General features: G+C 43.8%; 1 protein-coding gene across 4 annotated transcripts in view; it reads right to left on the bottom strand.

The window, feature by feature from the left end:
• The window catches only part of LOC135111765 (uncharacterized), an 11,000-nt gene extending 18 nt beyond the window's left edge, over positions 1 to 10,982 (bottom strand). The window contains exons 1-4 of one of the 4 annotated variants that reach the window (XM_064025472.1): positions 10,879 to 10,982; positions 10,313 to 10,552; positions 9,627 to 9,950; positions 1 to 4,086 (exon numbers count right to left, since the gene is read on the bottom strand). The exon at positions 1 to 4,086 is cut by the window's left edge and continues 18 nt beyond it. In XM_064025472.1, coding sequence (XP_063881542.1) covers positions 3,862 to 4,086; positions 9,627 to 9,875 — 474 coding nt within the window. In that variant the 5' untranslated portion in view covers positions 9,876 to 9,950; positions 10,313 to 10,552; positions 10,879 to 10,982 and the 3' untranslated portion in view covers positions 1 to 3,861. Of the gene's footprint in view, positions 4,087 to 9,543; positions 10,828 to 10,878 lie in introns of those variants that run through there. The other 3 variants (XM_064025473.1, XM_064025474.1, XR_010273901.1) reach the window with 3 other exon arrangements.

Genomic DNA, 10,982 nt, shown 5'->3' with positions numbered 1-10,982 from the left:
TGAACGTGAGACATCAGTGTTGAATACACTGTTAAAAACTTTCCATCATAATTAGGAACGATGCTGAATTTATATCAGAACCTATTACAATGGTAGTGTTGGAAATACGCGCGCGTGTGTGTGTGTGTGTGTGTGTGTGTGTGAACAAACAATAACGTACACTGATAAATTAATCCCGAATTTAAAGTTAACGAGACGGAATGACCAAAGATGATCATATAACGAATCATAACTACCGTATCACAATATCATGTTCAACAAACCGATCTTTTGACATCTCAAATAATCCCACGTAATCTTGTCAACCCAATTGCATCACCTGACTGTCGTGAATTGTAACATCTGCATGTAAGTTTTAAAAGAGAAGTAAGAATTGGTTATCAATAAGAACCCAAGAACATAAGAAAAAATAAGGGAAGCTGCAAGAAGCGACCAGGCTTACACGTGGCAGTCCCTGTATGAAATATACCTACCTATTTCCACCTATCATCCCCATCCATAAACCCGTCTAATCTTCTCTTAAAGCTCCCTAATGTCTTAGCACTAATAACATGATTACTGAGTCCGTTCCACTCATCTACCACTCTATTTTCAAGCTTGAACGCGTTATTTCCTGTTCTATCTTGGTTGCTGATCCTAAGAATTTTGCTTACATCCCCCTTGTTATAATCCTTATACCACTTAAAGACTTCTATCAGGTCCCCTCTTAACCTACGTCTTTCTAAAGAATGTAAATTTAACAGCTTCAGTCTCGCCTCGTAAGGAATACTCCTAATCCTCTGTATCCTTTTAGTCATTCTCCTCTGTACTGATTCTAATAGACCTATATTTTTATGTAATGTGGGGACCAGAACTGCACAGCGTATTGTAGATGAGGTCTGACCAGAGCCAAGTATAACTTTAATATTACTTCGGGTCTTCTACTTTCAACACTCCTAAAAATTCATCTTAATACCCTATTTGCCCTGTTTCTAGCCTCTATGAATTGTTTTCCTAGACGGAGTTCAGAGCTAACTATAACTCCTAAATCTTTCTCGTACCCTGTACCTACCAGAGTTTCGTTGTTTATTGTGTACCTACTGTGTGGGTTTCCTCTACCTACGCTAAGTACTTTGCATTTGATGTTAAACTGCATTTGCCATCTGTCCGTCCATTCATTCATCCTATCTAAATCTGCGGGCAAGGCGATGGCATCCGATTCTGACCTAATTAATCTACCTATCTTTGTGTCATCCGCAAATTTACTAACATCACTACTAATTCCACTATCCAAGTCATTGTTATATATTAAAAACAACAATGGCCCTAATACAACAATGGCCCTATGGCACCCCCACTAATTATATGACCCCACTCGGATTTAGAGCCGTTTATTACAACTCTTTGTCGCCTGTCGCTAAGCCATGACCCTATCCAGCCTAACACCCTCCCATCTATTCCGTGTGCCCTAACCTTTCTCAGGAGCCTTTGATGGGGTACCTTGTCAAATGCTTTACTAAAGTCCAGATATAAGATGTCATAACTATCACCATTATGCCTCGTACACTTTACTGTAAAAACTTAACAAGTTCGTCAGGCAAGACTTCCCCTTCGTGAAACCATGCTGTGATTGATTAATCAAGTTATGTTTGTCTAAATGCTCCCTAATGTTCCTCGCTATTATTGACTCCAATATTTTATCCACAACTGAAGTTACGCTGACAGGTCTATAGTTAGACGCTAAAGTTTTATCTCCTTTCTTAAAGATAGGTACTACATTAGCCTGCCTCCACATTACTGGTACCTCACCTGACTCAAGTGATTTCCTAAAGACAGAAACTAACGGCTCACTAATAACCTCTTTGCATTTCTTAAGTACTCTGGGATACATTTCATCTGGTCCTGGTGTCTTGAGTTTTTTTTTTTTTTAGCCTATCTATCTCCTGTTCCACTATCTCCTCAGTTCTGGAAATATCTGTCAGCTTCTCATTCTCATCTGCTCTAAACATCTGTTCACTGTTTGGCATATCCTGCATGTTTTCCTGGGTGAAGACATTTAAAAAATACTCATTCAGAATTTTACTAATCTCCTCCCCAGAACTAACCAGCTCCCCATCTGCTGCCTTTGATGGACCTATAGTATCCTTATTCTTCGTCCCTTGGGGTACGTCTTCGCCTGCCTGGCTACCTTTAATTCATAATTGCCCTTAGCTTTCCTCGTTAACCTCCTGACTGTTCTAACTAATTCATTATATTGTGGACTTAAAACTTCTTCACCTGCCCTTAATCTCTTATATATACTTCTCTTCCGCCCTATATAATGTTTTAAACTAGAAGTCATCCATTTAAGGTAATTTTTCTGTGATCTTATTGCTCTATATGGGATGTTTGCTAACTGTCCTGTATGCAATTTATCTATGAAATATTTATACAACTCATCTACATTTACTTCACCTAATCCCCTCATCTCGCCCCCTTCCATCCTCTCCACTCTCTCATCTACTCGCCTCGATCTCACCTCTCCCATTTCAGCATGATCCGACCCTCCAACATACTCACACCTCTCTTCCTCTCTCTCTCTCCTCCGCCCCTTCCGGGACACATCTTCCCTCCTCTTGTCTTTTACTCTCACACCTCACCTCACCTCTCTCATCCTGCCTTATCTCTCTCAACTCCGTCCCGGACCTGACCTCGCCCTGCATCCCTTGCCAGTCCACTCCTTGGAGGTACCTTTTTAATTCCTCAAAATCTGCTCTCCTAAAGTCAGGTATTTTACTAGTGTTTTTACTTCTAAAAGTTTTTTTCTCATTTTAACTAATTTTCTAATGGTCACTGTTACCTAACTATCTTCCAACTTCTACCTGCGTGACTGCTTCCTCCGTGTTAGTAAGAATTAAATCTAGAATACTATTCCCCCTTGTGGGTTCTACAACTACCTGTTTTTAAAAAAATTATCCTAAATTAACTTTAGAAATTCCTCTACTTCCTTGTTACCCACCATCAGACTCCAGTCGATATTCCTAAAATTAAAATCTCGTACTACACATACCTGACTGTACCTTCCTGCTCTATTTATTTCCTGCCACAGTGAGGTGTTAATTTCCTTTGTACTGGTCGGTGGTCTGTACACTACTCCCAGTACTACTGACTGTGATCCTTCCTTAATATCTACCCATATCGACTCTGCTTTGCTATCTGTTTTAATTCTACTGTTAATACAATAGAATGGGAGATTAACTAAACAGACTCAGTAATCAGGTTGTTAGTGTCGAGTCATTAGAGAGCTTTAAAAGAAGACTGGACAAATATATGGTTGGAATCAGGGCCGCCGAGAGAATTGAAATGTGACGGTGCAGGAATAGTTTAGGGCTCCCATCCCTGCAGCCAGTAGGTAAAGGGCCCAAAGGCAGAGATGGGGGGGCGGGGACCCTTCTTTACCTTTGGGCTCCCCAAAGACCCCATGGACCCCGGTGCAATGCACTGGCAGACTCCCCCCCTCCCTTTCGGTGGTCCTGATTGGGATGATAGGTGGAAATCGGTAGGCATGGTTTGTTTAAACAGAGACTGCCACGTGTAGGCGAGATGGGTTCTTGCAGCTTTCCTTGTGTTCTTAGGAATCTTAGGTTCTAATAACTATGTGGCTTTGTCAACCTAACTACATCATCTGGTCTTACAGATAACCTAACAGACGAACAACAAGGCGATACCAAACACTAACGAAACAAGATCACTATCCAAATCACTGACTTTTCACACCTGCATTTCTAACAACTGTACGTGGTCTTGTCAACCTAACATCATCTGGTCTTACAGATAATACAACACAGACGAACAACAAGGCCCAAACACTGTCTATCGAGGCGGGACCAAACACTGTCCAAATCACTGACTTTTCACGCCATATCGCTCAGAAGGTTTAGGATTCTGCTGCGCTGCACGACTCAGCGCCTTGTGGGACCTCGCCAGGGCATCGAGTCTCAGATGGAAATCATCAATGGTGGAGGTGAGCAGCGACCCCTGTGCCAAGACTCTGGACAGGTGGTGATCCAGCTGGCGGCCCCGGTGTTGCAGGCGCCCCACCTCAGCCTCCAGAGTACTGAGACGAACCTGCAGGCGAGAGCAGGGTTGGGATCAGGAGAGCATCACAGGATTGGTCTGTTGATGTAGTTCTGACGCCCGTATTCTGAAACGCTTTGCTTTCTCACCATGACTGTTTTCAAAGGACATAGAGATGATTAGCCGGGTTCTTAAGAGTGTTAATAATGTAAAAATATTGTTAATCAGTCAGTAGAACTTTAAGACACTTTTAAAAACCCGTGTAACTTCAACTAAGGTCTTTTGAAATTGGTAGGGGAGCGGCACAGGTCTTTCTTTAACTCTTGGCTAAGTTCACAGATGAAATGAGAGTTCCCTCCAACAGCACACACAACTCACTCTTCAACTTTTCTTTTCTCGTAATCAAGGATTGAGTGTGATGTGTAAATAGTAAATGGGATGGCCAAGACTAAGGGTAAACGCGAAAGGAACTAAGAAAATAAGAATTCCCTCCAACAGCACGACACAATCATAAACTTTTCTGTTCTCCTTATTCAAGAACTGAGTGTGATGCGCAAGTGGTGAATGGGAGAGACAAAGATAAGGGTCAACACAAAGGGAAAGAAGTTAGTCAAGGGTGACGACAGAAGTCTAGAATCATTACTTAAGATTAAAATGAGAAAGGAAGAAGATTAAATTAACCTTTTCAGTGCGACAGGTAACAATTTACAGCACTTAAAACTCCTTACAAAATCTTCATAACGATCTGGAAGAGAGAGGGACATCTAAACGAATAGGTTTGTAGCCAGAAAAGTGTTTGGAGACGACTGCTGGACAAAATTAAAATGTCTTGGAGTGGTTTGCTATTTAGGAACGATTTGCCGAAAGGGTTAAGGATAAAGTCTGAAGGAAAGAATGATAATTAAAGGTAGGAATCGGAAGTAAAGTTAGTCTGTTACGGGAGGATACAGTGTGAGTAGGAGCAAATTAAGAAACAGTATTACGTGAAGGAGTGTAAAGTAAGCCAGGAAGACACCCATAGAGAAAGTGTAAGGGGGAGTAGTTAAGTTAAATAAGGTAAGAATATTGAAGGAAAATTAGTCAGTCAAAGGATAAGTGTGAAGAGGAACAGGTTAAGGAACACATGTGAAGGGGAGTACAATCAATCAGAAAGACACCGCTAGAGAAAATAAGAGCAAGTTAACTGTATAGACTTTTACCTTATTATACTGGTAGTTTTACACTGATAGCTAATCCTCCTAAGTCACGCCACCATGCACTGGACGGACGGAGAGTAAGCCGCAAGCAAAGTAAGAGCAAGATGTAACTGTCTTAGTTCATGCTCTTAACGCGCCATCAGGGATCGGACAGACGAGAGTAAGCCGCAACCAAAGAACACGGTCCGCATGCCACTAATCAAATACCACGCACTGCCCCCACTCGGGAAATCCTGCGGCAGCGTCCATTAGTGTGCAATTAACGAGCCAGTGCGGAGAAGGCTATGAAGATGTTTAAAATTGGTCCGGGAAGCGAGGAGGAGGAGGAGGAGGAGGAGGAGGAGGAGGAGGAGGAGGAGGAGGAGGAGGAGGAGGTGGTGGTGGTGGAGGGGAGCGGCTTCAGCAAATGTCAGAGGAAGGAGTATTGCTCGTGAGGAAGGAGAGGAGGAGGAAGAGGAATGGGAGGAAGCTCAAACAAACAGATAACAGAGGAAGAAGAGAAAAGAAACTGAGGGAAAACAGACACGAGATAGAAGAGATGGGGGAAGAAAACGAAAAATGAAACAAAGAAAAGAAAGCAGAAACGAAGGAAAGACTGAAGAAAGAAAGAAACAGACAAAAATACGAAGAAAAAGTGAGAGAAGCAGAGCAGAGTAGGGGACGGAAAGAAAGCAGGAACGAAAGAGAGAAAGATTAAAGAAAAAAAAAAGCAAAACAAAAAAAGAAGCAGCAAGACAGGGAGAAGAAGGGCAGGACAGGGGAAGGAAGAATCAGGGAAATAAAGAAAGCGTCCAGTAATACATTAGAGAACCACAGATCTGCGTGTCAGGCGGAGTGGACTCTCTCTCTGCCACGGCCCTGATCCCTGCCATTACGGGAGGCGGCGGCAGTGTGCTGATGGATCGGTCTCACGAACGTCCCGGCAGCGGCGGAGGCGCGGTGATGTTTTCGTGAGCCTCTGCTGGACCATATCCTGAAACATTTATACACCGCATCTCCACTACATTCAAAAGGTTGGAGTTGTAGTAACACGGGTTTTCAAGGGTATCCTTATAGTTCTAATGACAGATTGACAAAATTTCTACATAATTACCATAAGAAACACTCTTGAGAATCCGGCTAATCACCTCTGTGGCCTTTGAAAGTAGTCGTGGTGAGACGGCAATGCGTTTCTGATCACGGGCCTCTCGCTTCCTCCCGCCAGACTGCAGCAGCAACACTTGATGACAGCCGCATGAATCGTTACTTTGCGAGCGTGGCAGTTAATTCGTCACGACACCAAATGCATGTTAACGAAAGCTCGTGTGTTTGTGGCGTTTTATTCTCTCGTAAGGACTGTTATCAAATGTCACAGGGATGATTAGTCGGGTTTTCTGTATTAATGAGATAGAATACGTGTTTGTCCCTAGAATCATGACATATTTGAAAATTCCACAGAGAGAGAGAGAGAGAGAGAGAGAGAGAGAGAGAGAGAGAGAGAGAGAGAGAGAGAGAGAGAGAGAGAGAGAGAGAGGTAACCGAACTAATCTCTATGGCCTTTGAAATAGTTCTTATGAAGGAACAAAACATTTCAAAACACAGGACAAGGAAAGACTGGCTGTGTGTGTGTGTGTGTGTGTGTGTGTGTGTGTGTGTGTGTGTGTGTGTGTGTGTGTGTGTGTGTGTGTGTGTGTGTGTGTGTGTGTGTGTGTGTGTGTGTCCTCCAACCAACCGAGACACACAAGTTACTGATTTACAAATACCACCGCTGCCCGTCACCGTCACCGTCACCGTCAACCGTCAGACAGGCCACATGACTACATTTGCAGCAGGAATTTATAAGAGACGCCATAGCAAAATTACTCAATCTGGTTTCATAAAGTTTTAAGTTTACCAAAGACGTAACGAGCGAGCCTTCATATATATTTTTTTCTTTTCTTTTTTATTCTCCCCTCTCGATGCGCCTCCAGTCACGTAATTAGATGATTTGTGCAAAGAAGGTAAAAAAAATTGAAACGAAAAAAGGAGAGAACGAAAGGAAAGCGAAGATCGACAGGAGAGGGAAACAAAAAGCAGAGATTGACAGGAAAAAAGAAAGAAAAAATGAGAGAGAGAGAGAGAGAGAGAGAGAGAGAGAGAGAGAGAGAGAGAAAACAGGAGATTGACGGAGAAAGGAAAAAGGAGAGGGAAAGAAAAGTGGAGATTGACAGGAAAGGAAAAAAAAAAAAGAATGAGAGAAAGAAAAAGAGGAGATTGACGGGAAAGGAAAAAGGAAAAAAAGGAAAGAGAGAAAGAAAAAGCGGAGAGATTGACCAGAAAGGAAAACGGAAAAATAAACGTACGAGAAAAAAAAAAAGCGTAAAAAAATGAATTTATAGGACAGTGAGCGCAGGAGAGAGAAGACAGAGGGACGCGCCGGGGGAAAGAAAACAGAGAGGGAAGGAGAGAAGCAGGGAAATTAACTTGGGGAGGGAAAGGACGGGGAGAAGGAAGGCGGCGGGAGCAAAGAGAGCAAGTAAGTGATCGACCAAACCTGCCACCGAGCACCATTAGTCTATTATTAGCGAGGCACTGCAATGACGACCCTCCTCCCTCTCCCTCTCCCTTTCTCTCCCTCGCCCTGGACTGCGGCGAGAGGATGGGAGGGTGCAAGCTGGAGAGTGTAAGGTGGAGAGTGCACCTACGCTAACAAAATTCTCAGTTAACCTGGTTGATTTTTTTTTTTTTTTTTTTTTTTTTGCTTTTCGAAAACTAATGTTGCGATTGCCGGTTTTGGTTGATTAGGACAAGTAAGATTTTTTTTTTTTTGATGGGGAGGGGACTTGTGTTGTAAAAAATAAATAAATAAAAAAAATTCATAAAACCTTAACGTTCTTTGACTCTGGTTAATTTTTGTAGCCATGAGGCGCCGCTTAAAATATCTAAAACAGTAAAAAAAATAAATGAAAATAAATAATAATAATATAATAATAATAATAATAACAATAATAATAATAATAATAATAATAATAATAATAATAATAATAATAATAATAATATATAGAGCCAACACCTTATACCACTTACGGCGACAATTTGCTTCTTTCATAATTATCTCTAGGGATCAAACAATCAAATCCATTCGCAGTAACTTGGCGGATAAACCTCGTCACCTCTCCCTGGCCACCTTTCACGCAGCGGTCACCTGTCACATGAATCCCCCGCCATACCACCACCACCACCACCACCACCACCCACATCACGGGAGGCGAGAAGGAAGGTGGGCGCTGCTTATAAATCCACTTCACGCTGCAGGAGGGAATGGAGGAAAGGGAGATGAAGGGAGGTGATGAAGAGGGACAGGGAGGGGAGGAAAGTAAGGGAGGCAGGGAAAGAAGGAAAGGGAGGGGATGAAAGGAGGGAAGAAAGGGAGGGGAGTAAAGGAGGTGTTAAAGGGAGGGAAGGAAGGGAATGAAGAGAAGAAATGAAGGGAGGGGAGGAAAGCAGGTGAAGGGAGGAAATGAATAAGGAGAATGAAGGAAGGAAATGAAGGGTGGGGAGCAAGAGAGAATGAAGGGAGGAAGTGAAGGGTGGGAAGCAAGAGAGAATGAAGGGAGGAAAGGAAGGGAAAGGAGGGAATGAAGGGGGAGAAGAAAGAGAGAGAAGGAAGGGAGGGAAAGAAGGAAAGGGAGGCAATGAAGAGAGGGGAGGAAAAGGAGGAAATGAAGGAAAAGAATGAAGGGAGTGAAGGGCGGAAAGGAAGGAAATGAAGGGAGGTGACAAAGCGAGAGAAGGAAGGAAAGGGAGGAAGGGAGGCACAATCCACCTTGACTCATCCTTCATCTTCCAAGTGACGCCCAGCGCGATGCAGCATCCAGAGATCGTCACTCACAGACATTGGGAAGTTTCATGTTCACCCTTACGCTGTTATGGTCTTCCTTTATCAGTAATGAAAGCACTGTAAAAATGTTGGCATGGATATAGAATAGGAAAAAGAGAGAGTAGATGGTTAATTTGTCTTTTCTAGACTACAAAACAATTTAAGGGACTCTAATGCATAAGTGAGTGTCTAAAAAAATGTAGATGGATAGAGGAAAATAAATGTCCAACAGTTCTGTTTTGTTCCTCATCTGTTCTGTTCCTCGTCTCATCAGAGAGGAAAACGACGGACCTTTTATTCCGCAAAGTTCAACGTGTTACTCAAGGTTCATGAATTGGGAGACTGTTGATTACTGAACTCTGATTTAATGCACCACAGCAACGGAATTATCTGTGGGCGAAACCGGCGAGAGGACCGGATTGTTATGTTAGCTAATCATTTCTTTATGTCGCCCGACACACACCTAAAAGTTGGAAAAGTTAGTAGAGAGAAATAACGTTTCCATACACACAGTAAAATGAATGGTGCTATCTTACTCCGTGGACTACACAGCTCACCTGAAGGCGGTCTGCTCTGTTCGCCCCTGATCGTTTAGCCCCCGCCAGCCGCGCCTCCTTGGCCGCCTGGGATCGCCCGCCACTGCCCAGCTCCGTCAGCACCTCCACCACACACTCAGCTCCCCTCGCCGGTACACTCCTTCCTGCCTCACTGGGTTTCCTCTTCACAACTTTCTTGGAGTGGGAGGCGCATGGTGATGGGCGTCCAGCATCAGGAACAGCAAGATTTGGCGGGGCGTCGGTCCCCATGGCTGCCTCACTGGTGACCTGCGACCCTCAGCCTCCCCTGGGCACACGGCGGGGCGAGGGGACTCCAAACACAGTCTGAAGGAAATTATAGACGTACATACACTGAACATTTTAACACCTTGATGGGGAAGATAAGCTGCAGGAACACAGGTACCACAGACAGGCGTGCGTCCCGAGGTGAAGAGTCTGTTGTCAAAACTAACACCGTACCCAACACATCTTCAAGAATCGGAGAGACGTACTAAGTTTAAATTCTGAGTCAAAGCGGAAGTTCAACAGGCCCAAAACTTTTCTCTTAACCACAAACTGCATTCAACAAGCCAACATTCTCCCTCGCACCGCCATTCACCTGACTAGTCACGGCGAGGGAACACCCGCTATACTACAATTAGCATAACAAAACCTTACAAACCTTAGAGTATCCACCGAGCACCAACCTTGACGCAGTGCACCCGAGGCAAAAGTGGAGACGCTGAGAGGTGCGCGAAGCCTCCACCACCACCAGGCAGCAGAAGTTGTTGTTTGAAACACTTGAACCTCCTTTAGAGACGCGTGTAGTGAATGGCTGTAACCCTCAGCACTTCAGCCTCATGGGAGTGCGATGACAAATTAAGCTTGCACGAGGACATCTACTGGTACTTACTCCAAACAAAATACTGTAGTGAAAGACTCGTTATCTGAAACAATGAGACGGAATGAATCAGTCAAGTTCAGGACAGTGACGTTCGAGTTCAGGATCGTGTCACTCGCGCAGTTTTCTGTAGCGTAATCTTTCCTTCACTGTCAGTGTATGATTTCCAAAAGCTAAATTGCAGTTACATTGCTTTTCTCTTGTAGATGCTGGCGGATGACACGTCCTGCCCTCCACACCTTACCACCAGCTTTTATCAGTCTTTACCAACGACTCGGTGTGTGTATGACTAACCACGTTAAAGAAATTGGATTTTCAGATAGCTGATGAAAATAAATAAATAAATAACAATCAATGTGATGCTGCCTTTACCACTTCCCAGCACCAACCAAACAGCTCGATTATTATACTCCTTGGCCCACCGCGACTTCCAGCTGCGGACACAGCCTCTCGCTCACCACTGCCGCGCGGGGCTG

This window comes from Scylla paramamosain, chromosome 22, assembly GCF_035594125.1.
Source record: "Scylla paramamosain isolate STU-SP2022 chromosome 22, ASM3559412v1, whole genome shotgun sequence".
Lineage (NCBI taxonomy): Eukaryota > Metazoa > Arthropoda > Malacostraca > Decapoda > Portunidae > Scylla > Scylla paramamosain.
This window is presented reverse-complemented; position numbering and strand designations above follow the sequence as displayed.